We start from the raw sequence: 26,443 nt of genomic DNA on the forward strand, positions 1-26,443 counted from the left end.
CACTCAATATGTACTCGATTTGTTTGAAAAACCACTTTCTTATCCATGTCATAATCTATTGTAGGTCCTGCATTTCGAATATCTCCAGCCATCAGTCGTAATGTACATCATGCATGTATGGTGCGGGTGTCGCGGGAAAGAATTTTGCACACGAAAAGCAGATCTGTATAGGGCCTGTAACCCCCTGTAACACAAAGCTTAGCATTGATTGTAGAGCAGTTTTCTACGTTTGATTCTATTGACTATAATGTACAATCAATCTAAAAAATCAAGTGTATGATTAAGAGTTAAATTTTGTGTTAGGGGACCCTAATATTAGCGTCCGTGAGGTTTGCGAAAGGCCCCAATTAACCCGTTCACGACGGAGCTCATGCCATAAACTTTGGGCGTCCCCAAGAGCCGTACGTAGATCCATGGGTCGAGGAGACGAGTAAGTAGGCTAACATCTGGCGGGGGAAAAAAACTCGAAAGCGAAAGAGTGCCGAAGTCACCCAGCTTAATTATCCTGATGGCACTTCTTCATATTCGATAGTGAAATTAGATGATTTTGGTTTACAATTTTAATGAATTTTTATAAAACATTCAGCATAAAAACGGTGTAAGCTTTCACTGCCCCCGCCCCTACCAACGCAGAGTACGCTGGCATTGAAGAAATCTTGCCACATACATATCTTTTTTAATTCAAAAGTATTTTGTAATGATCCTGCAAAAAAACACACAAAAAGTGCATGTTTCAAGTTACCCGTGATTCTCGGTATGTCTTTTTTTTTCTCCAAAAATAAGAAAAATAGGATTTCAGGCTTGAACAGTAGGATAAAAAGGAATAAATTAAAGAATGTGATTTTTTTGGCACAATTACGGTTGGCAGCTCTAGCCGAGTCATGATATTACAATAATCCAGGGATGCTAGCTGAATTCAGACTCATTGGGCATGTTGGGCAGTCGGTCATGTATGGTTTTTAATAGTCTGCAGGCACAGACCGCGATTGGAACTTTGATCAACAAGTGTGCCTCCACGCAAAGACTAGCACATACGAGCTAGAGAGCCTCGATCCAGTACACAAGGCATGAGTAGGCTGCACATCCAGACCCTTAACTCGAGTGAAGGGTTTGCCCAGCAGACTAGGATTTGACATTTGACCTCTGTGGTAGTGGTGACACTCGTGACAGTATAGTCAAAGGCTAGCTATAAATAATTTAAAGATGAAAATGAAAGAAAAAAATAGTGGCCCAGTGACACCTTCAGACTCGAACCGCGGCCATCGATCACCAAAGAGGGAAAAGATAAATAGAATAAAAAGGATTGGGTCTCACTATGTTGAACGGGCTGCAAGCCGCCGCCTATTCACAGGCGCTATCCCACTACTGCTCCACACGGGGACTTTTGCCTGCTGCGTTTCCGCCCTGGGCCAGTACGTCCCTCCTTAGACGACCTGGTTGCCCGATCTTCCGATCAAGTAACCATATCGATGCCGAGCTTAGCGCGGACGCCCGATCGCCATAGAACGACGACATACAGGACTCCCGCTCTCAAACGATCCACCAACCCCGACCTCCAAGTAGCTGGATTACAGGCGCACGCCACAACGCCCGGTCGAAGTAAAAGAGTCAAAATAGCGATATATCAGTGTTAAATGAATATGCATGATCTGGATGTAATTATTCAGGTTTGATAATACGGCAGCTATTTTCCTGTATGATGCGGTAAGAGTTTCACAGAGTTGTACAACTGACAATAGGTTGTAATAAAAGCAGCTTTATAGAAAATATTGGTGAAGGTTTGAGAAAATCCATCAGAAAATAATTAATTTATAAATGTTAACATTTTAATTATCATGGGACGTCATATGCGAGCAGCTCCCCCATAGGCATAGTGCCTACATAAATTTCATGAATTAATTTTTTTGTATTCTTGTAGAAAACAGCTGTGATGTGTCTCAGGAGCGGCTGGGGGGAAGCACGCGTAAAACTTTTGGAAAAAACTTGAAAGCGAGGGAGCGAAGCAACGGAGCTTATCACTGATTAGACCAAAAGCTTCAGTCTCTGTATTTTGGTTGTTCCGCTGAACTACGTTGGCTCCTTGAAATGTCAGAAATTGTTAAGGAAATCCCCAGAAACGACGGTTATTCCTGTCTAATCACTGATGTGCTTTTGCATTTGTGAAATTTATGGATTTCGTGCATACATTTGCAGGAAAACAATGTGAGTTTTCATTTTTTTTTTTTTTTTTTTTTTTTTTTTTGGGGGGGGGGGGGCTCCCCCGCTGCGTGCGGCCATGACCCTAAAACAAAGAAGAAATGACTTATCTACCCCACTCACATGACTCGTGAAACTTAAGGCACTTAGGATTATTTTCACGAGTTTTTTCATTCATTATGCACTTGCAGAAGGAATTAAGCAGACTGGCGCTTAAAGAAACCGCGGGCGCTCCTCGAGCACAAAAAAGTGGTTTTTCAGGACAACTTATCTGATATGAAGAACAGGCACCTATGAGAAGGGAAAGGGGCACTCGTTAACACACGGTACTTCGCAATTGAAAGGGGCACAGACTCACGTTCGTGAGGGCACTTTTCATGGGTGAAAAGGGTCACTGATACGAGAAAGGGCACCTAAAAGATGGCAACAGGCCCCGCAACAGGCTCACAGGGCACTAGCTTGCTAACAGCATAAAACGGATCCTTCTCACCGCAGGTGAAAGGGGCACAGGACGTTCGTGAGGGGCACTTGTCATGGGTGAAAAGGGGCACTGATTCGAGAAAGGGCACTTACAAGAAGGCAATGAAGCTCTTGACATAAAACGGGCCCTTCTCAGGTGAAAGTGACACAGAACACGTACTTTGTGAGGGTGATTTTTTGTTAAAATTTGGCACTTATGCGAAATTTGCCACTTACAGACTTGCTAACATGGGTTGAGTCAGGTGAAAAGGGCACAGAACACGTACGTCCGTGAGGGGCATTTTTTTTTTTTTTTGGGGGGGGGGATTGGCACTTATACGAGAAACGGCAATTGGTAACACCCAAAACGGGTCCTCTAATTCCGATGAAAAGGGCACAGTACACGTTCGTGAGGGGGCATTTTCTTGAGTAAAAAAGGGCACTTTTCAGGTTTTGCCAGCCGTTACCAAGTATCATTTTGTTTCACTAACTGACCAACCTGCTCTCTAGTTTTATCACTCGGAAGCCCCCCCCCCCCCCCCAAAAAAAAAAGAAACATGTACAAATGTTTCATTCCCGATGCATGCACAATAATGATTCTTCAATCGCTCCTTTCTGAAAAAAAAGGAAGAGAAAACATGCACAAAATTTCTATTCCATAGGCCTATTGTTTCAATTCAGTTCAATTCAATAGAAACGTAATTGGCTTACATGAAACAAAGTGCACACAATATTAGTAAGAATTTCTTGTACCAACATGACCAATTGGCAAGTGCGAGATCAGGCAAGGACTTTCAACTGCTGCAACTTTGTAATTATAGCATGATGGCAACTAACATGGTAACAGATATCAGCAGCCAATAATCAAGGTTTCTATGGTAGTTGCCATAATTTCAAATTTACAACAGTTGCAAGTCCTATATGAAACGGAGTCATGCAGCTTAATATAGCATATAGTCCTGACGTGCAGACCATATGTGTTTCCGTAACTGATATTAAAGTCCAAAATCCTTCATTGAATTCTCAGCTGCACTGTCTGAGGACCGTCTATCTTAATTGGCCCTTCATTTTCAAAAACTCAATTTTTAATACCTCAGTCACATTTCCTCTCCGGCGGCCGTACGGCGAGTCGAAAATAACCATTTTATTCATTGGTATTCAAACAACCTTATGTAGCTGGACAAAATAACTTTAAAAACGTGTGTCGATTCGCCGTACGGCCACCGCGTGGCGGCGTGCCGTAGGGGAAATGTGACTGAGCTGTACGGTTCAGCTTCAGGGCCATCAAAACCGAGTGCACCCCCCGGCCCCCCCTCCCCCCCCCCCCCCCCCCGCCGTACTGCACTGGTGCGATCTGCTTGTATGTGACGTCACAAATAAAAAAAAATCACTCTCCACTTTTTTCGGCTTTTGATAAAACTAACTCAATGTCAGGGTGAACTCGACCCCCGTTAATATGATATTTTATCTGACATGTCCGGATGTTTTATCCGACATTTACCACAATCAAAACCAAGGATAGTTGTCGGCGTGGCGGCGTGCCGTAGGGGAAATGTGACTGAGCTGTACGGTTCAGCTTCAGGGCCATCAAAACCGAGTGCACCCCCCGGCCCCCCCGCCGTACTGCACTGGTGCGATCTGCTTGTATGTGACGTCACAAATAAAAAAAAATCACTCTCCACTTTTTTCGGCTTTTGATAAAACTAACTCAATGTCAGGGTGAACTCGACCCCCGTTAATATGATATTTTATCTGACATGTCCGGATGTTTTATCCGACATTTACCACAATCAAAACCAAGGATAATTGTCAGATCCAACTCCAAGATCCCTATAATATAGATCCGACAACTTGGGCCCGTTGCATAAAACTTTTTACCTGAGAAAACTCAGGTTGTTTTTACCGGAGTTTTTGCCCTGTGTTAAAGTCAATGGCAGAAATCAGACTTACCTTAGTTTTCAGTTTTTACCAGAGTTTTCTCAGGTAAAAAGTTTTCATAATCCTTGCTAACCGTGAGAGAAAATGTCTGCCGTATGCTAACTAAATTTGCATAATTAGTTTTATCTTTTTTTTTTGAGTATTACAAATATTGGTTTGAGGTTGCAATTGTTTAATATTACCTGTAAATACTAAATTTTGGTGAAAATCATTTTTATTTAATGTTTCAAAAAAATTAGAATAATAAAATTTAGCACTTTAATTTCATTGCTAAGTTATATTTCGCCGCATATCGGGTCTGGTCGATCGGAAGTTAAGTATCGGTAGTTCGAGTATCTAAATCCGTGAGATCTAACTTCACAACTACGGAAATTTTTTGTTTTACCCATGTTTCCCAGCTTGTAAGTATGTTTTTTTTTTGTTATAAACGTCAGTATCAATGTCTTACAGGATTTTATAATTACTTTCGAATTATGTAATGAGGACTAGGACTAGCTAGAAAGGTAGGGATTGATTTATTGAATTGAGCTGAGCCGGAGCCTGAGGCCGTCACCTGTGGGAATTCGGTCCCATACCTTGTGAATCGTGTCGTGTTTATAATTATAGAGCTAGACCCACTCTCACCCGGTCAGGAAGCGGGCCGGAGCCCGCCCATGGGTTCATATCAGCTCGCGTGCGAAGGAATAACAGTCATATTCACGCGACACACACGACACATCCAAAATATACTGGGCTTTTGCCCACATAAAATATCACGCATAATCTGGTATTTCACATTCTGCTAGGCCTATGTCTATGTCATGAGTATGAGTATGACTATGTATGACACTTACCGAATCATTTGATTTACTCATCCTTCCGTGACTTCTCCTTGAAGTTGAACTTAGTTAGTTTCTTTTTAAAAATATGTAGGCCTAGGCCTATATATTTTCTTGATCTTTAGTGAAGATTTCATGGAGATAAAAATTGGTTAGTGTGGATATCAATTTTCTCCTAAAGAGGGCGCGCGATTTATATTCATATCAAAGACACGACAAGGCACGCGAGGGAAAGACTAGGCACCTAGCCTACACTATTTTACACGCAAATCGACGCAAGGGCAAGGGCAGGCATTACGCGAAGTCCGTAAAGTGTCCAATCTTTTCATTGTATAGACTATAGACTTTGGTATACCGTATTATTGACGTTCGTTAAAGCTTGTACTGCTGGTTTTGTTCCAGGCATGTGTATTTTTTTCAATTTTTTTTTATTAGTCATCGTTTTAAATTAATTGCAAAAAAGTGTTTAATATCATCGCCAATAGTAATCTTGAATTTTGCTCTTTTTATAATGAAATTATTTCAAAATCATATGTATAATTTTGTTATGTATTGCTACTTACCGGAAAGAGCCCCGGTGCGTAGCGAGAAGGAGTTTCGGCAAATATTACTTCAGCAATGAAGCGATGTTTGCCGACTACTTCGAAATCCAGGGTCAAACACGGTCCCTTGTATTAGTGTGAGTGGCCGGAGCCCAGGCCAGGACTCGACCGTGCAAAACGAGGGAGACACTGGGGTAGATTGGGGTCTCAATAGTAATCTTAATAAAATGTGGAAACAGAAATTATGCACTTACCACGATTACCGTATATGGTCCTATGGATAAAGGTCTATCATTACTGACATTAGCGAGTTCGATGAAACGGCAGTTTCGTAATTTATATCTGTTTGTACACGAAAACTGATGTTGCAAACATTGATAAAACTTTCTAATTGATCTTTTACCTTTCTAAAGACATCTATGTGTAGAGGAAAAGTTTCTTGTTCTTTTGATACCGTTTATTTGACTAGTATAATCTCTGGAAAAGTGGAAAATTCTGAGTTTTGAAATCCATTGACTTCGGAACACTACGCGATCGTGTATTCATTGGAGGCCGCCATTTTGTTAAAATTTCTGACTGACCTCTGCACTCTGATACTACTTCTGGGGCACTAAACTTGCAGAAGGCCATTGTCGGCGGTGATTATACGCTGCGGGAGATTCTAAGCTTTCATTTGATACCAAGATTGTTGAGGTTTAGACTAGAGCATTTTTCCTGGTGTTCAAAGCCAGAGAACAATAAGTCTTATTTTTTGTCTATATTTTCAGGTATTTTCTTGATGAAAAACATGTAAAAAGAGCATTAGGGAGGGGGAGAAACCTAGTACATGAAGTACATGTAGAAACCCATATTTTCTGAAAGTTTGAAGTTTTCTGAATGAATTAATGGTATACAATGTTAATGCATTCATACAATTGCATGGAATCGCATACGCTTGAAAAAAAAAGCACACATGGAAAATGGGGAATCTCGTCGACCTCGTTTTTACTCATTACGTAATAATTATATTAGTGCTGCCACCAAACGGATATCCGAACGGTTTCCGCCCGCGTGGACGGATAACGGTTTTCATTTTTCGGGTTCGGGTATCCGTGGACACTGATTCACCACTTTCCTGTCACAAAAACTCATTTAATTTAGTAAGACTCACCAACAAAATTTATAAGTTTTAGTCGCCAATATGATCGCCAATATCAATTAATCTTCTACGGTAATATATTCCCGCTGAAAACCATCGTTTTTTATATCAGTTTTGAAACATGACCTTATATCAGTTTTGGAGCATGACCGTCCGTGAATGGAGTAAAGTTCCGTTCTGACAACGATGGCGATTTTACTATGGTGTCACTTGAGATCGTTTTTCTTTCCCGTCTTATGTTTTGATGATTTCAAATGCGTAACTCATCGTATATTAAACTTTAAACGATAGTTGTTAGAATGAAGGGATTAAATCATTAAAGTAGATTGAACATTTAAACAGCGTTATTTTTAAGTTAAAAGTATGGAGGAAAACTTGAGAACGTATTTCCCTCCTATCAAAATATCCTTGACTGGCAAGAAGTTGACCTACATGTACATGTAGAAATAAATTCTAAAATGCCTGTTAATCGAGGCATCTGTTCAGCTCACCAACTCAATTTCATTTTGACTTCTGTTTTAATGTGTACTGTCAATTATTATGATACTGATTTACTGATTGATAATGGCGGACTTTGTGATGAATGATAATGAGAGTGAAACTGAAATAAATGACGATGATGATGAGTGATGGCTAGTGAAAATGATTATCAAGATTGGTGAAGATGATAGCGATGAATAATGATGAGAATTATGAAAGAATGATAATTGTCAATTGAAAATCTCTTTCATGAATTAATATTTAATATATAAATTACAAAACACACATTTTCCTTTATTTCAGTTTAAATGGCATATCCACTATAAATTTTGATATCCATCATCACGTAAACAACAATACTTAAAATCGTGTCAGAAAGGTTTATGATGTGCGCCTGCTGAGTATGTGGTCGGTTGTGAATCGACGTGTTTTGCAGTAAAACTTTCTGGTGATGAATGTAAGTGATTAGTTACTGTTACTGTGATTAAATCTTGTCTTGAATCTTTGTTAGAAGTGTGATTATGTTTCAGAAGTTCAGAAATGAGAAGCTGGGCTATAATTTGGGGAATGGGGAGAAACCCGACATGAAAATGAAAATATTCCAAGTACGATCCCATTTGAAGGTGTAGCGAGTGTAATGTGACCAAATATATATCGGACGATTTGCTCCAGACACGTCCAGACAGGACAGCACGTGCATGAGCTGAATGATGTAGGCCTGTCTGGTTTTAGACTTTTAGTAATAGTAGACTCGCACTTACATAACAGAGACCGAAGCTTTTGGTCTAGTGTGGAAGTATCGACAGCGATAACGATATCCAGTCACATTGTCTACGCTGTGAATGGTCTTGGTTCTTGATCGGATCGCTCCAGTATCGATCGAAAATTATCGAGACTCACCAATTTCATGCACATTCACGCGACGCTCCGGAAATCAATTGACTTTGTGCATGTTGCGATAGATTCTACAAACGGCAACGAACACGATGCAATATCGACACTAGCTAGCAGTGAATGCGATGTTATCTGTTCTATACAGTTTGCCACTGTGCATGTAGATCTAAAGTGTACGTGCATGCATGAAATATTTACATGTACAATGAGATTATGAGAACAAACTCCATGCTCATATATTGTACCTTTTTTCCTCCTTCTATATGCAGGGGATTACATAAAAACTTCATCTGAGAAAAAAAGAAGGAAGATGTCAGAGGAAAGTGAGGTGAAACAAGAACAGGTCCCTCCCTCTGATAGTTTATCGGTAGCATCGACCTCAAGCTCCACATCAAGTGAGACATCTTCATTTACCACAGTAACAACAACTGCATCCACAGCAGCTGCTCCAGGGAGTTCTGAACCCACTACGGTAACATCAAGCACTGATTCAACAACATCAACGACAGTAACATCGACACAAAATCAACCCAGCCCTTCAGCTGGGCTTATCATCACAAGGAGTGGTAAGCTTTGTAACATTATAATATGAACTTCATTTGCTCTTCGGTGTATTAAAGGGAAATTCAAATGAATTGTAATTTTGTTCTGATTTTTCAGATTATAAAGGAAAAGTTTGGAGGACAGATAACTGTAAATGAAAGTTTGATAGTAATAACCTTTAAAAAAATTGTAATCACTACTGTATCTTAAGCCCAGTGCACCACACTGCTGCGATGCAACTTCAGTAAGATCCAATTGCAACAATCCCATCTCAGTGCAATCGCATTGCGGGCCAGCGCACAGCAAATTGGCCTTGACGTCGTCATCTAGGACAAATCTGATTTGCTGAAAATGGCAAATTCACAGAAAAATCGCAGAAAGATTTGATATGTAAAATGTCTGAGATTTGGTCTGCAAAAGCGGGTCACAGTTGCACATTTTACATGTAGGATTGTGCAGAGTATGTGATTTTGTTGCAATCTGATCTTGGTGCAGTCACATCGCACAGTGTTCGCTGGGCTTTAGGAATCATTTAATATTGTGATTTAGGGTAGCGACTGCTCAGATTTGTTTTTGATTTACCAAATGACTGAAATATCATATTTTCAGTTTTTCCAATGCATTATTTATATAATTATGTCACATTAAATACATGTAGGAGAATGCCAACATGAGTGTTCTGCCCCCTTTAAGAAAATCCTTGGTTTACAGGGATTAATTTTATAAAAATTTACTTAAAAAATACTATTCATTTCGTTAACATAGGATAGAAAGCCTTTTACACAGTATGTATGTTTTTTTTATATTACTGCTTTTGGAGAGGAAAATCTCATTTTCAAAACGGCCATAACTTCACCAGCACCCCCTAAATTTAACATTCCTACTTTCTTATTCCTTGTCTCATTTCTTTCAAATACTCCCGATTGATTTTTTTTTTTAAAGTTGAAATGCACTTGAGGTGTGAAGAAAGGATTAAGAAATTTATATTAGAGTGATGTTTATAGTTCAGATACAATGTATGTACCCGACTTGTTTTTTTGGAATGCTGATGTTGTGTGGTCAGTAAAGTTACATGTATATGTCCATGTACTGTATGTTAAACCTAACCAGGAAGATGGTCTCTCCTTGTTTCCTTCCCTTGTCATCCCTACAAAAACTCCTTTTCTTCTCACTCCTCATTCTTCTCTCCTCTCTTCTCTTTTTTCTCTTCTCCCCTCCCTCTCTCTGTCTCTTTTCATCTCTCTCCTCCCCTGTGGTGCACATTATCATTAATTATTTTCTCCAATAAGTAAATTTCAGTTTAAATCTTTCAATTTCATGTTCCACTCTGATTTTAAATAATATTCCCTTTAAAATTCTGGAGTAAAAACATTCTTGTAATGAGAAGTCTATTTGTCCTTTCTAGCAATTGTTCACAACCTTAGACCTCACAAACCGAGGAGCTACAGGTTTTTAACAAGAAAGCAGCGGAGCTCCAAGAAACGAATGCTGAAGGAGGACAGCCAGTTGAGAAAGACCACCAGTCTAGGACTAAAGTATACAACTTTGAAATCCTATAGTCATCTAGGATTGCCAAGCGCCATCAAGTGGCGATCCCCTCCTAGATTCCCACCCTCTACTGATTTGATAGTCTTGGTTGTTGGAGGAAAACGTCTATCACGTAGGGACTTCTTGGAGTTGTAACTTGCTGGCTGTTTTGTTTCAGAATTTGTTTTCCTTTTATTCTGACATTCGTTTTTAAGTATGTTAACTTGAATTTATATCCGTTTGTATGTGCTTGGCTACCGTTTTTGTAGGTGGTTTCATCCAATGTTAATTGAGAGACTTTCTTCATGAAATGTTTCATGAACAGGTTACATCTGTATTTCCTATATTAACTAACAACAATTATTAAGATGAAAAATAACTTGTTCTATTTCAAAAGTTACACATTGCATGACATTGTTTATCTTGACCACCATTTTTGTCTGAGAAAACGATTGCTCTGTTTCAGCCTACAATCCTATTTGTAAATGTAATAAGTTTTAACATTTGAAATCTTGCTTGTAATATTATATTCCGATAATCTTTTTTTTTAATCATTGTTTGCATGCAGAATTGAATTTTTCTGGATTCGTTATTTAAAGGAATATTCTGAATGTTTCTGTTTTTATTATTTATTTTGATGACATACTGATATTTGGTTTCAAATAGCAAAGTTAGAAACAGTGTTCTTCACTGGAAATGAATTATGTAGTGTCAAGGAGAAGGGGAATGAAAAGAAGAAGGAGGTGGAGGAGGAGGAGGAGAAGAAGGAGAAGGAGGAGGAGGAGAAGGAGGAAGAGAAGGGGGGGGGGGGAGGGAGGGAGAAAGAAGGAGTTGAAGTTAAAAAGAAAAATGATGAGATGTGTTGTTTTTAAGTACAGAGCTATATATGTAATTTTTGCATGTAGAATTTCTTTCTGTCCATGTTCAATCGTTTGTTGCATTTAGAGAAAGCAGAGTATAATTTGTTAAGAAAGTACTCTTTTGGTTTACTTTAATGTAATCTAGTTATTAATGAATTGTAGTGTGATTTCTAATTTAAAGCCTTGCTCTGCTTAACATTAATATACAACCTATTTAAAAATTCAAATTTGAATATATATGGTGAGGAATGGCATTATTTTTTAGTAGGCTTATATTACTCAAATGTGTACTTTTGTCTTTCATAGCTACCATAAAACCAGATGTAACCCTGCTACCAGACTCTGAAGAAGGCATGGATACTACCAAATCAGAAGCATCCTCCATTACTAAAACTACACCGAGCTCTGGGTCACTTACAAGGACCTCATCCCGTGAACCTTCTGTGCCAACACCAACCATGAAGACGAGAACCAGTGGGTTAGGAGGAGGTAATGGTGCCTCAAACCCCAGTTCATCTGCACCAAGCACTCCCACCATGAAGACCAGACATTCCAACAGGGTGACAACCCCAAAGTCTCTTGGTAACACAACCAGTTTGACCGTTGGTGGGAGGGCAATGTCCACTCCAAGTACACCGGTCACCCTGCAGTCTCAAGAGGATAGTCTGATTAAACGCCGAAGCTCGTCGAGATCAATCAAGAGGAAGAAGTTTGATGATGAGCTCGTGGAGAGCAGTCTGGTGAAGTCAACCCGTGGTGGCAAGGTTCCCCCATCACCTTTGACACCAGGGTCGATGCCATCCACAACCACTCAGCATCATTCACCAACACCATCCAAACCATCACCTGAACCACAGAGTACACCCAAGCCTCAACCAGCACCTCCATCACCGCAGCCTGTAAAAGAAGAAGTAGTGAAGGTGGTGGAGGAAAAGAAGGTAGAAAATTTGAGTATTCCGGAGACAAGTTGTTTTGCACAAATTTCATAGAAGGCTAAAATTACTCTTGATTTATATGACATCTAAATATTCCATTAATTAGAATTCTATGTTTGAAAATAATCCTTAAACACGAAATGTTCTTTAGAGAGCCGGGTCTAAAAATATTTGCACCAGCAACCACCATCGCCGGATGACCACCGATGGACAGTCGGGTTTGACTCGGGCCTGTCAAGATTATGATTTTGCAGGACATGAATTTTGTCATCATAAGCCTTTAGTAAATTATATTCTGAGTTGTAATTAATCTTTGAAAATCTCATGTCTATAAATTTTAATTTCATGGAGTTGTTCATCATTATTTCTTCATAACCAGTGTACTTCTTTCTCTTTTTGGCTGTTCACAGGAAAAAGCTCCACCAAAGGCAGTAGAAATGAGTAAGCCATCCCCTCCACCACCACCACCTCCCAAGAAAACAGAAGTCCATGTCCCCAAGAAGCCCAAAATAGAGACAGCTGTAACCCCTAAACCTAAACCTACACCCTCAGCACCAAGACAGTCGAAGACAGAGACATTACGCCCAGCTCCAGAGAAAAGGAAGGGAAAAGCACTTGTAAGTACAGAATTCTCAACATAGACATCAAACTCTTGGTTTCTTTTCTGACTTTTTATAAATTTAGTATGAGATATCTGTTTACAACATGCAGCAAATTTTTTTTTTCTTTGGACTATTTTTTTTTAACACCACGTGACATGTGTACACCTTGGCCATAGAAAACTATTTTGGAACATTAAAAGTTTGTCACTATTAAAACACGCAATGACAAGACATGGATCGTGTGGTCTAGTGGTTAGAGCATTGGACTCCTAATCGCCAGGTCGTGAGTTTGAATCCCCATTCTGCCATTGTCTCCTCTTTGATAAAAAAGGCCCAAGAGTAATATCTGTCGTCTATAAGGTCAGCCGCTATGACTGATTAAACCTAGACTAAAATGTTTCCTAGGTAATTGGTTAACAGCTTTGCGTTTATCAGCAAAACTGCTGTCCTGCCGAGTTCCTACGGGAGTTACCATAAACAGAAACGGATTACAACAAGATACAATTTGCTGAGATGTAGGATGACAATACTGCATTCAATTAAATGCATTTTAATTTTTTTAAACTACATGGCTGCATATTTGTTGTATTAATCCATAGGTTGGATCGATAACCAAGTGTGACAGTGAGCTGGGTAGGAATCAAGAATCTACCCCCACGCACTTACGTTCCTCACGCAAATATTGCGCTCGCAAATTTGAGGCAGCTGCGAGGAAGGCTCGCGCAGGCCGTGTACTAATGAATGAGGGAAAAAAAGATTGTTCAAACTCCATGAAGGTAGGATAATGAGCGCAAGAATCTCATGCTGAGCTGTGCTACATGTATTTGCCAATTTGCGTAATGTCGTAACAGTAATAAAAAAACGATAAAAAACGAGTACTATTTTGGATATTTTATTTGCAAATCTAATTATCCATTTTAACAGATTGAGAACATCTACAAGATGGCGACTTCCATGGCTTTGTTGAAGGCGGTGTAAACTTTCAATAAAATGTCTTTTCATTCTCATTCAAAGTGTAATGTTGGGCTTTCTTTGTAATGAATGACCCATAGACACTGTTATTTAAGTATATTCTGCATTTGAATTTTTATAGCAGAAATTTATAAGGACAATAGCCAGTCCCCCCCCCCCCCCGTTATTTTTTTCCCCCTGACAACAATATGTTGGCAGAGGCGAGATTGGAATACCTGAGAATATAGTCATCGGGAAAGATAACATTTAAAATTATACATATGAAGTTGGAAATATGATCATTGATAACTTGAGGTAGACTGATATTATTTAGGTTTGAATTGTGTGTGCCAGAAAATTATACGTTCAGATGGAAATTCAGTTGATATGTATTGAAAGAGATACTAGGAAATTATGAATATGCCGATCAGTGTAAGTCATTATCCTGTGTAAAGCTTTAACATTTTACTGAAAAAAATATAATGTATTTCAATTCAATACATTCTTGTAATTCAAGCATTTCACCCTTCTACAATTTATTTTTTTCTTCCAGCCTTCCAAATCCAGTTCATCAAAGTCCAGTCGCTCCAAGAAAACAAAGTCCATAGTCCCTTTAGCTAGAGAGACCAGCCGTTGGACAGCTGAAGATGATTTAGCATTGATCACTGCTATCCATCAGGTACTGTATGCCACTTTCGTTTTTTGTATGGAATATTCAAAATGTTTATATGAACTATTTCTCATACTCAACTCTTGATTTTTCTCATTTTAAAAAGAAAAATCACCTATCAATATCAGTCGACTAGAGTATGTATTGAAATCCTGTCCGTTCTCACTCTTTATTTAAGGAAAAAAAACTTCACCAATTCTGATTGAATTAAATCCACTAGCATAAATTGCATTTTGCAGATTTTTCACCACCCTTGCACTTAATTTTATTAAATATTAAACTCTGCATTTTATTACACTAGTATGCACTGATAGACATGTTCAATCTTGGGATTTTCTTTTTAACTCAAACATCTGATCCCAAGCTATATGGCCATTGTTCACTCTCTGATCAAAGAAAATGGATTAATCAAATGAAGTGAAATTATATTAGGTCAAGTATTCTTTATAAACTTGCAGTAGCATCCAATGCCATTAAAAATAAGGAGCCGTAGATACTTAATAATTAGATATCATAGTTTATTGGGATAGTTTTATACTTTAGCACATTCACTATAATCCACATGGAATAGTGTAACCAGGAAGTCAATTTGAAGACAGAGGGAAAAAAACTCTATAAACCTCCATAATGGGACATTACCCAGGATATAATGTTCATTGTTGGGTGGTATGAGTCATGGCATCTCAATGAATGAAGACACCAGGGCCAAGTTCAAAGATAATCCCTGTTCTTTATTTCCATTGTACGTTTTTTATCTGATTTCAAAGTTTTGGTGAGAAATAGAAGCCTTTACAACTATTTGTATAGGTTAAAGTAATAAAAAACATGAATGACACTGGCTGGCTCAGTAACCAAAGTAGAAAACGTTGGTTGATAAAGGTCAGAGAAATGTATTTAGAAAAATAAGTTTTGCTGAAATACGCACAATATTATACACTGTACCCTTACAAATTTTGCATCATTGCAAAGTAATACTCTCCACCCCAAATAACATTTTTCAAAGATAAATTTAGACACATTTGACTCTAGCAAATGTTTTTGTTGGCCATGGGTATGAATCACTTTTGAAAACGCAAATGTGATATGCAGAAAAAAAAATTCCTTCTTTTAAACCTGAAAAACTACTGTTCAAAATTGTTTGAAGACAGCTGTTATCTTTGTCATGATTCTATGATTGCCTTATTCAATTGTGGCCTGCTCCCAGTTTAGACATGGATTTTGTACACCTTGTGTTGATGTATATCCTGCGTCAAACTCTACAGCGTGTTGTGTATAGTGTCATGTCTCTTGAATATGGCAGGGAATAATTTCCTGGTATTGCATCGCGATTTACTCCACATTATTTAATGATTGCAACACAAAATTTCCCTTTTTGAAGCAATTTTTTTTTTTTACATAAGACTGAACAGAAGCAGAAATGCTAATCAAATTTGAGAAGAAAAAATTATTCCTTGTGAGGGAGGATCAACTTTGATGACAAATTTCTCAAATGCTTTTCCATAGTCATGTCAGTAACTGAGTCCAAAGGTTAACTCTGGTTTAGTCCCTGCTGAGTAGATTTACCTCACATTCACAGCAATTGCCCTTTGCCGCTCCCTTTAATTTGATGATTCAATGCATCTTTCATCCTCAAACCAACCCTCCCCATAGATTGTAATTTTTGTTGTCATTTTGATTTGTATTTCTGTGGCCAATGAAATGATTTTTATCCAATTATTGTTACAGACCAATGATCTTGAGCAGGTTTTTCAGGGTGTGAAGTTCTCTCATCGATTCTCCATGAAAGAGCTAGAGGAGAGGTGGTATGCGTTGCTCTATGATCCTATAGCATCCAAGTGAGTATCAAACCCTTTCTGCCTCGTGTGAAATAGAAAAACAAAGGAAAATTCACATTTGGAAATACTTTAAAAGATGGATTTTTAGACTGATTCAAAGTTTCTATTTTGCTATAAATCTAAGTGACTATTTAACCATTCTGCTTCTCATAAATTTTTTTTTTTTAGAATTTCATGTATTCAAATTTGGAAATTCTCTGAAAGATTGATTTGAGACCATTTCAAATCAACTATACAAGCTCGACTGATCGCTGGATATGATCCATGCATGCATGGTAAATTCCTGGATCACATATCCTGTGGTGAAGAACTCCCAGGAGGGAAAGACTTGCTAAAGGACACTTTACCAATGTACAGTAGCAACCCTATAATGGGGGCATGTTCCTTGTTGTCAGAGAAGTTGTCCTTCCGGAGAATAGTTCTAGAACTTATAGGTTATCATCTGTCTGCTGTAGTACAGAACGTTTCCAATCAGTCTTTAAAAATAAGAATGGTTTGAGCAAAGTTTGATTTGTGAGTAAATGCTTTTTGAATGCCCCACTCTCTATTTCTCTCTTCCTCTTTATCTTACTCTTTCCCCTTTTTTCTTTCACTGCTTTCCCTCTTTCTTGATGATAATAGAGCTTCCCAAACAGCCATGAGGTTACTAAATCCAGACATTAAGATTGCTATCATGTCGCAAGCTCTCTACTCAGAAGAGGAAGAAAAGGTTGTCGGAACTATTACTTCAGTAAGTTGTATTCTTGCCTTTTCTCAAGTTTAAACAAAACAATATTCTAGAAGTCCTTATGTTTTAATAAGTACAAAAGTATAATGCAATGTCCAATGAAAGTGGTCGGCAGAGGAATTGTTATTGTCTTGTCTGGGTTTTTTTAATACTAATTTTCAGTTCTTGTTTTTAGTCTAGATGCATGGAACTAGCAATTATTTTGCAATTTAAAGAAGATAGTATCTGGAAACATATGAGGACTGCTTGTTATTATCAAACGTGATGTCCATAATGTAGTAAGTGGAGGTGCCGTGGCTGAGTGGTCTATGGCACTTGGCTATACACAGAAAGTCTGAGGTTCAATCGCTGGCCGCGGCACAAGTATGCCCGTGAGCAAGGTATTTAATCAACAATGCTATTTTATCCTGCATTCAAATAAATAAAAATGCTATACACATTCTTGGTAACTAGGTGTGCACTTGTGTTTATTAAAAAAAAATGGATGTACATAATGTTATGATCAATTAATTTCTCCCCAACTTTCTTTCTCTCTTCCTGTTTGTCTACTCTGTCTTTCTTTCTCTCTGTCTCCCTATTTCTATTTCATACTATCTGTCTCTGCGTCTCCCTTTTTCTCTCTGCCACAGACCTCCCTACCTACCGTGGACACATTCCAGGAACTCATCAACAAGAATGGTACAATCTTCAATCCAATGAGAATGGCTAAAGGTCTACAGACACATTGGATGACAATGAAACAGTATCACTTGCTTCCAGACCAAACAGGTGAAATACCCTGGACATTGTAGATTAATATGGGGAGTTTTTCATGAAGCAATTGATTTTCATTAACTAGTTTGTTCTCAGCCAATCAGATGAAAGGATTTCAGGAGCTTATGATAATTGACAATGAAAGTCACTGGCAATGGATTTCATGAAATACTCCACTGACGTGTAAACCAATGCTTTGCATACATAGAACGGTGTGTTGGCTCAGTTGGTAGAGCGTCCATCTCACAACGGGGAGGTCTTGAGTTCAAACCCCGGCTACATCAGACCAAATTACGTTAATAAAAGATGGGAGTTGCTACTACCCTGTTTGGTGTTCAATGATTAAAGGGATAGAGCCTCGTCGATCTGGCACTGCACAGCGACTGCCGGGCCCACGATCAATTGGGCAAAGCAAATTTTTAGAATATTTCATTTTGTGTCTATTTCGAACAATAAAATATGGATTTTCATTCATTTTTTCATATATTTCCACTATTCATGATGAATGTTCACAAGTTATCACATTTTACATTTGTGATTTGGTGTTTCATGTAGTCATTCATAAAATGCAACATAGGAATAGGCTAAAATGGAATTTGTTGATGTTGGACTCAGAAAAGTAGCAAAAAGAAATGAATAAGCTCATACAGTGTCAGTGTGACACTCATGCATCTAATATGCAGTTTGACTAGTAAGGAGGTCGTTATTATGAAATTGTCATCTTTTCTAGGATAAGATATTTAGAAGAGGGATACATTTATTGACCAAGCTAAGATAATGCTGTAAAATATGAAGATGAGTATTTGCACATTCTTGGCATTGTCAGTATATGTGATGAACCCTCAAAAGTTGCCTGGTCAATATGGGTGGAATGTGGCCACTGTAAAATAATTCTGCTGCTAGTTTCTTTATTTCATTCCTCTGGTTTTTTGTTCTTGTTTTTTTTTTATATAGTTCAACCAATGCCCAGAGGTGACCATGTATTAAACTTCTCTGATGCTGAAGACATGATGGACGACTCGCAACTACAGTGAGTAAAAGAAAATTGCAATTTTATTTATATTACCGTCTACCTGGTGCTAAATAGGGCAATCTCGAAAGATTTGTTGTAATGGCCTGTGTGGGGGGGGGGGTGGTAAGACAACCCTCTCCCACTGGTTACTGTACGAAATTGACAATTTCTAGGGACAAAAGGATGAATAAAAACTTGTAAATTCACAAAACCAATAAAGCAACCTGAGATTAGATGTTTGAAGGTAGTACAATTACCATAGTATCAGATATTTAAGGGAGTTGGGTGATAAGTAGTACAGCCACATTAAGCCTTGTTCAGATATGGTCAGACAAAACTCAGCAACATTTTTTCAGGGTGACAGTTATGGTGAGATAATCTCCTCACTCATGATAATAAATGTGCACTTTATGCTTCAAAAGTGATCCAAAACTTTGCTGACATATTTGTGACATAAGGAAGCAATTTTAATGCCGTGAGCTACAGCATAGGATGTCATGATTTTATTATGTTTTCGTGAATTTGTCAAGTGCAACTCTATACAGAATAATTTGCACTAAATTATGAAAAAGAAATTGATTGGTACTCAGTATTTGCTGCCTTGTGACAATAGTATGGTTACTTGCCTCTGCAATTTTTTTACGTCTCACATCCCATTGACTTTGTACATAAATAGTGGTTGCTGAGGTTTGAAGTGAATGAGCCTGTAGTGTCTTCTTTTGTTTTGTATTTCATTTTAGCATCCTTTAGCATTTCAAATTTGCACATGTATCTGAATTTAATTCAATGGAAATCCATCCCCTTAGTTTTGAAATGGTATGAACTTCAAGGGTGCAAATAAGTACATTTTTATTGCATAATGTAATACATGTAGATTTCTGCTTACATAAATTATTTCTATTTCACTTGAAACAGAGATCCAAGGGATGAAATCTTGGAGCATGGTGAGTATTTTATTTGAATTTGAAGTTTGATTTGAAGAAACTGAAAAGTATCATTGACATGAAGTAAAAGTAACTAAAATATTTGCATCTGAATGGCAAAAAGCAAATTTGTCGATGAAAACCACTGACAAGGTGCTTCATGAATGACCCCCCCCCCCCTAGTCATATTGTAAGCTACTTTTTGTTTGATACATTTGACTGAATGTGAAGAATTTATGTAGATTTTTTTAACTAGAGCCTTTATTACAAAATAAGAACACAAGAATTATTTTCTTTGTTGATAATGATATGTAGACTACAAATTACTCTCATATTTTACTCTTTAGATTAGAAAGCGATTTTACTGACATATCTTTAGCTCATCATTACTTGCTATTAAACTTATGTTATAATTGTGTTACTTGCAAATCATTGATTCAATTCCATCTGTTTTAATTGAGAAAAATGCCTGTTAAAAGAGGCCTATTATTTACTCGTCAATATGTGTTTAAACTGCTACTTACAAATCATCATTCATTTTATTGTTCTTTTGATTTATAGAGCTTGCAGCCTTTGACAGGAGGCAGAAAAGACAAATCAGACATCTTGAAGATGAGATTCCCAAATGGCAGGTCCTGGTTGAAAATGTCACAGGTATGATCAATCTTTTTTAATTCGAATTATTTTACTTTTTCCAGTCTGAAAAATCAGGGAATTTGATTTAAAAAATAACTCAAATCAGGGAAAAATGCCTTAAATGAGGGAAAATCAGGGAATTTTGATTTGCCCAAAAGTTGAAAGCACGATAGTCAGTCAGACTCTGTTATGTTTTGTTGCTTATCAAATCAACATCCATTGAATGACTGGTTATGGGGTATGGAGGATGGCTGTATGGGGAGAAGGGAGGCCATTATCATACCTGTCTAATAGCACTAATTAGTTTTACATTATTGTTTTTATACTGAAAATAAATGTAATTCACTGCAAAAACTTTTAAAAACATGCAAAATTGGGAATGGGTTTGAATAATTATCAGGGAATTTTAAACTTTATCAGGGAAAAATCAGGGAATTTTGTTTTCTTGAAAAGCTGGGAACCCTGAAATGGCAATCCCCTGTTTATTGGAGACCTGTAGATGGGACCTGAGCATGGACAGGAATATGCAGAAGCATGACATGCTTGCTCTGTTTCTATGATTCTGTTCTATAAGATTTGAATTTTTAATTTGATTATTGTGAGAAGCTCAAATTTAAAATTCCAGTAGTATTGTTGTTTTATTAGCATCACATTTTTCTGCTGACATTTGTTTCATTAGAACTTTGAAATGGATGCCTAATGTCTGACCCATTGTCTTTCATGTACATGTAGTATCGCTCCGATCATATTTGAGTTTGTGACTTAGGATTTATTGCAAGAAACTCGCAATTGATTGAAAACCAAATTTAGGTTTTGATATCTTAAGACTTACATGGGCCCCGTTGCATAAAAGTTACCATTATGGTAACTTTGCCATTCAATGGTAACTCGTCTGGAATCCTTGATTTTGATTGGTTGGTGATCAACGTTACCATGGTAGTTACCATTGGATGGCAAAGTTACCATAATAGTAAATTTTATGCAACAGGGCCCTGTACTAATTAGACTTGTACCTCAATTCAACAAAGTGAACACAATAACACTTTTCTCTCATCTTTATTTTCTGAAATGCATAGACATATTTACATTATTTGGTATTTTTTATATAAAAACTTACTATTGTTTTAAGTATTGCAATTTCATGTGATTGGAAATTTGCTTTTGATTGTTGGTCTACTTTGCAAAATACAAAGGTTTAATTGATGAGCTGTAACTGCAATTGATGCATCAATTACAATTTTGCAATGGATACTTCTAGTTCATTGCAAATAGTGTCTAGCTATTTTAGTTGTATGCTGTTGGGTTGTATATTGGGAGCGTTGTGGTCCAGTGGATTAGTCTCCGGACTTTGAAACAGAGGGTCATGGGTTCAAATCCCAGCCATGGCATAGTTTCCTTCAGCAAGAAATGTATCCACATTGTGCTGCACTCAACCCAGGTGAAGTGAATGGGTACCTGGCAGGAATTTATTCCTTGAAATGCCGAGCGCTGGAAGCTAGCTGCTTGAGCTACAGCCGGGGTAATAATATCTAAGTCCTTTGGAAGCGCATAGAGATCTCATGGGCTTTACCTTTTCATACAGTTATCCACTTTAGATAATTTTCATATCTTGAAATCTTTTGATTTTTTTTTGTTTTGTACTTGTAGGAATGCCATCCCAGGAGTTTGATAGTCAAACTTTAGCTGTTCTTAGAGGACGTCTGGTCAGGTACCTAATGAGGTCTAAGGAGGTAAGTTATCTTGTTCCATCATAACAGACATATCATTCAATTGCATTTTGGGATTGCAAATGGCATTATTTAAAATCACATTTACTTAATTAAAAAGGTTAATTATTGTTGCATTTATAATTTTAATTTTGTGTATTTTTTAAAGCAGATTTCAAACCAAATTTGATAAAATCATCACCCAAGCTTTTGTATTGATTGATGAAAATATGTGTGAATTCATTCCAATAGAAGTGAAATAATCTCTGAGTAATTAGCAAAACAAGCTTGGCAGTCGTTTGATCTTTTTCTATGAAATAGAAATACATATACCCATTTGTTCTTATCTGTGTTGGTGATTTTCAGTGTACTTCATTTTAGTTTAGACTGCATCATATTCACAGCAATGTGGAGTATGTAATCTAAGCCAGAACCTTGACCCATATTCATGCTAACGATTATGAAATCAAAATTTTGATCACTGCCATTACTCAAGTTTAACTTTGAATACAATGGATTTTTTTTTTTGGGGGGGGGGTGTTCCATCAGTTGTGCAGTCTACTCTTAAAAGGATACTATGGCTTTAAATTTCATCTTTAGCAATGAATAGATACAAGATATTTATTTATTTATACAAGATACAAGATATTTATCTTCGCAAACATGATTACAAAGAAATTCGTTTTCCACTGGTGTAATATTACATTAGACATGCATGAACAAAATAAAACAAAGAAACAAATAAGTTACTCAGGTATGAAGCAGATACAATAAAACATTTACAAAAGTTTGAGTCGTCCAGAATACTTATCATAATTATTATCATTCAAATATTGTAATAATTATTAACATTATTATTATTATCATCACTACTATTACTTTTATGTGATTATTATTATTATCATGAAACTTTCCGGGATATCAGTACATCAGTGTCATCATTTCGCTGGGAACAGAAGTTTATTTTGAATTTAATTTGTGGATAGAGTCGGGTATGAATGAATTTCTAAAACGGGATAGGCGGGTTGGAGTGGGACAAAGTCTTATGCCAGAACGATAGAATGAGTAGTAATGATTGAGTGGATGAGAAGTGTCTTTCATGATTGAGCTGACTTTTCCTAGTTTCATCTTGTCCTCTTTTGAGAGATTGCCAAATACACATAACACATTGAAGAGAAGGACACTTTTAATGACTACTTAAAGAGAAGAGACTGTTAATTTATCTATTACTGGATTAAAGACAAAGCGTCACAACCAATTTAAATAGCATCAGCTCAATCAAGTTGACATTGTGTATATTGTATAGTAGCGTTATTAAGGTGAAACATTTCCATCTCAGTCACTCATAAGTACCCTTGTTTAAATTTTTCAGATCACAATTGGTAGATCAAGCAAAGACAACACCATAGACGTAGATCTTTCTCTAGAGGGGCCAGCATGGAAGGTCTCTCGGAAACAAGGAATCATCAAACTCAGAAACAACGGGGAATTCTATCTAGCTAACGAGGGCAAGAGGGCCGTTCACATCGATGGGAAACCGGTGCTCAAAGGACAGAAGTGGAAACTCACCAATAACTCAGTAGTAGAGGTAAAGACATCAATCATGATTGATTCCTTGTTTAGACTGATGTTCAAGGGGAAGGGCAGTCCCTCTCTATCTTTTATCCGTATTTGACTGACCATTAGCACCTGTGACTCTTTAAGCCATGAGTAATATCCACATTTTGCATGTTGGGGTCGTGCAGAGCTATAATTGCTATATCCATGCACTCCATTACTCACGCACATATTTTCATTGAAAACAACTGTACCTCACAATTTCGCGCCCGAGGTCGCTCTCTCAAAATCTTCATTTCTGAACACCTTTAGTAGCGTGAGCGTGAAGAGAATTTCCATGACTGTTCACATTACACAATTAGAGTAGAATTTTCCCGGCATACTTTGGAAGCCATGCAGTTTGTAAATGAAACTGAGAAAAGTCTTTTAAAATAGAGGTTGATTGTTGTCTGAAAACAATCTATGTTGGAATATTTGTCCTGATTATTTCAACCCATTGATATAAATGGTGCCTTTAGGATTTTTAGGTCAGTTTATCATTAAGCAATCTAGGCTACCTTTAATCTTATTAAGGATAGTGGGGGTATGGCGTATTCCTCCTGTATGTATATGGCAAAGCGAATGTAAAGTGCAATGTGCCAACTCTAGAATTTGTGAAAGCATTTTATGAAAGGCATGTTTTAAGCTCACTTCAGGCTTTTATGGAACAAGGAAACTTGAATAATTACTTTTCGAGTAATAAAGACAGTAAGCTATATGTGACGTTATTAAAATAGATTCTTTTTTTGGTGGTAAACATCACCTGTTACTGGGTAAACACCGAGTAATATCTATTTAACCATGAGAGTAGAGCAGTTTGGTTGGCCCTTGATAGATGGAAGCTACCTACCCCAAAGCCAACATAGAGGGACACTCACAAGAAGTCTCCAAACCCAGTGCCAATTCACCCTAGCACCTATCTTCAGTTGGCTTTAGATAAGTTATCTTCCCTTGTACAGGGGCAAAATTCAGATAGTTTGAGAGCTTACAAATCAATCAAGCCTCAGCTTCTGAATTGTATCTTTGATATAGATATTGATCATATTTCTAATTTATATTTTTGCAGATTGCTGGATTAAGGTTCATCTTTCTTGTCAACCAAGATGTAATCAGCACATTAAGAACAGAACCAATGGCCGTCAAATGATCGCCTAGCTCACGTTGCAGAGATGGAGGAGAATTGTATCCTTAAGATATACCACACCTTGCTACATGAAACTCATAACAATGCTAATATTCCCTGCAATAACAGAAAGAAACAGGTGTCATGTTTACCAAATTTGCATTGATAGATGTTTGTATTGTAACCTACTGTGCTTTACTTTGGCTGTTTGGTGTAGAAATTACGACCTTGTTAACTTTGCCATTGTAGTATTTTTATTGGCTGCTAAGCCCTGTAACCATGGGAAAGTTACCATAGTTGTAAATTCTTTATGAAAATGGGCCCCTGGGTGAAATTAACATTGGTTTCTTTGAAGACATCAATTGCCTTTGACATCATCATATTGTATGTGGGGGTGACATGGCCAAGTGGTTATGACTCTCGTCATGCTATCAGAGGGACTTGAGTGAGGTTATTGTTTACTTTTTATTGATAGTTTTTAAAGTTTATTAAAAACACTCAAGAATAAACTTGGGAATACATTTACATCAAATTTGGAGGGGGGGTCGTGTATACATTTTCTTAATGGTATTGCCTCAGAGTTTGAATTAAACCTTAGTTAAGAATGTGGCCTATGATGTTAGTATAAACACCATGAAACCACTTATGAAGTAATCTGGCTTGCCATATCACATGCACAAATAATGTTTTACTTGAATTATTTTGCGAATTTGATCATTGTTCTGATCAGTGTTTGTCATTTCATCATTTTTCTACCAACTTTGTCAATATTTAAAGAATATTTGATCTTGTGAATCACAATTATTCTAGCTGTGGAAAATAATCAGAATAAATGAAAGTCTTATTTGATTATTAAAAAACATAGAATGATCACTTTCATTGCAGAAGGTGGTCATTAAATTCACATTTGACTGTTCAGGTTATGATATAAAATATGAGATACTAAATTGAGTTAAAACAGTTTTATTCATTCTGTACAATTTTCTATTCAATTCTCTCTGTCTCTATGCGAGTATCTCTCTTTTCCCCCTGCCTTTGTGTCTCTTCATTTCTAAGTCTCTCTCTTCCCCCTTCTCTCTCTATCATATCGACTTTTTTCTCGTTTTTTTAATTTCTCTTCCTCATCTTATGTCATTTTGTCAAATTTCTGGTGTTCATATTTATATCTTGTATTTCTCACTCTGTCCTATTTTCATGCCAATCACCCCCTGAGTGATCCCAGCAATCCCATCTAGCCTTTCAATGTTAACCAAATGCTGCCTTTTGCTGTGGTAGAATTGTTATTTGTAAGAGAATGCGACAATTTTCAATCATGTTCCAGACTTTTTCTTGTGTGTATCCAGTATTCGAAATGCCTTCTCATATTTGGCATATTTGATATCAAGTACAGTGTTTGGCGTTAGTGTCTAGATTGTGAATCAGATTGAGCTCCAAATCCAAAGTATTATAGCTCAACAATGAGTAGTGTTGATAAAACACCAGCTTTGCCTCTCGTTTGGTGTTGTATTGTGTTCAATGTTGTGACTGATGTCTGCTTTTCCCATTCACTTACACTAGCATTAAACACTGTACTTGAATT

At 37.3% G+C, this 26,443-nt stretch overlaps 1 protein-coding gene across 2 annotated transcripts; it reads left to right on the forward strand.

Moving 5' to 3' along the window:
* Positions 1-4,880: 4,880 nt before the first annotated feature.
* Positions 4,881-26,175, forward strand: LOC129258398 (microspherule protein 1-like). 2 transcript variants are annotated; one of them, XM_054896681.2, is made up of 14 exons: positions 4,881-4,994; positions 8,735-9,031; positions 11,702-12,333; positions 12,741-12,947; positions 14,437-14,562; positions 16,279-16,388; positions 17,010-17,118; positions 17,745-17,883; positions 18,823-18,898; positions 19,796-19,824; positions 20,365-20,457; positions 22,087-22,169; positions 23,518-23,733; positions 24,808-26,175. In XM_054896681.2, the coding sequence occupies exons 2-14, from the start codon at positions 8,776-8,778 to the stop codon at positions 24,886-24,888; spliced, it is 2,157 nt and encodes a 718-aa protein (XP_054752656.2). In that variant the 5' UTR covers positions 4,881-4,994; positions 8,735-8,775; the 3' UTR covers positions 24,889-26,175. The 2 variants fall into 2 exon arrangements, with proteins under 2 accessions (XP_054752656.2, XP_063953421.1); XM_064097351.1 differs by having other exon boundaries at positions 4,926-4,998.
* The last annotated feature ends 268 nt before the right edge of the window (positions 26,176-26,443 follow it).

This window comes from Lytechinus pictus, chromosome 1, assembly GCF_037042905.1.
Source record: "Lytechinus pictus isolate F3 Inbred chromosome 1, Lp3.0, whole genome shotgun sequence".
In the NCBI taxonomy this organism is placed as follows: Eukaryota; Metazoa; Echinodermata; class Echinoidea; order Temnopleuroida; family Toxopneustidae; genus Lytechinus; species Lytechinus pictus.

Coding starts and splice junctions, on each gene's coding strand:
- LOC129258398 (XM_054896681.2), top strand. CDS start 8,776: ATGTCAGAGGAAAGTGAGGTGAAACAAGAACAGGTCCCTCCCTCTGAT. Junction 12,334..12,740: donor AGGTGGTGGAGGAAAAGAAG/GTAGAAAATTTG, acceptor GGCTGTTCACAG/GAAAAAGCTCCACCAAAGGC. Junction 12,948..14,436: donor AAAGGAAGGGAAAAGCACTT/GTAAGTACAGAA, acceptor TTTTTCTTCCAG/CCTTCCAAATCCAGTTCATC.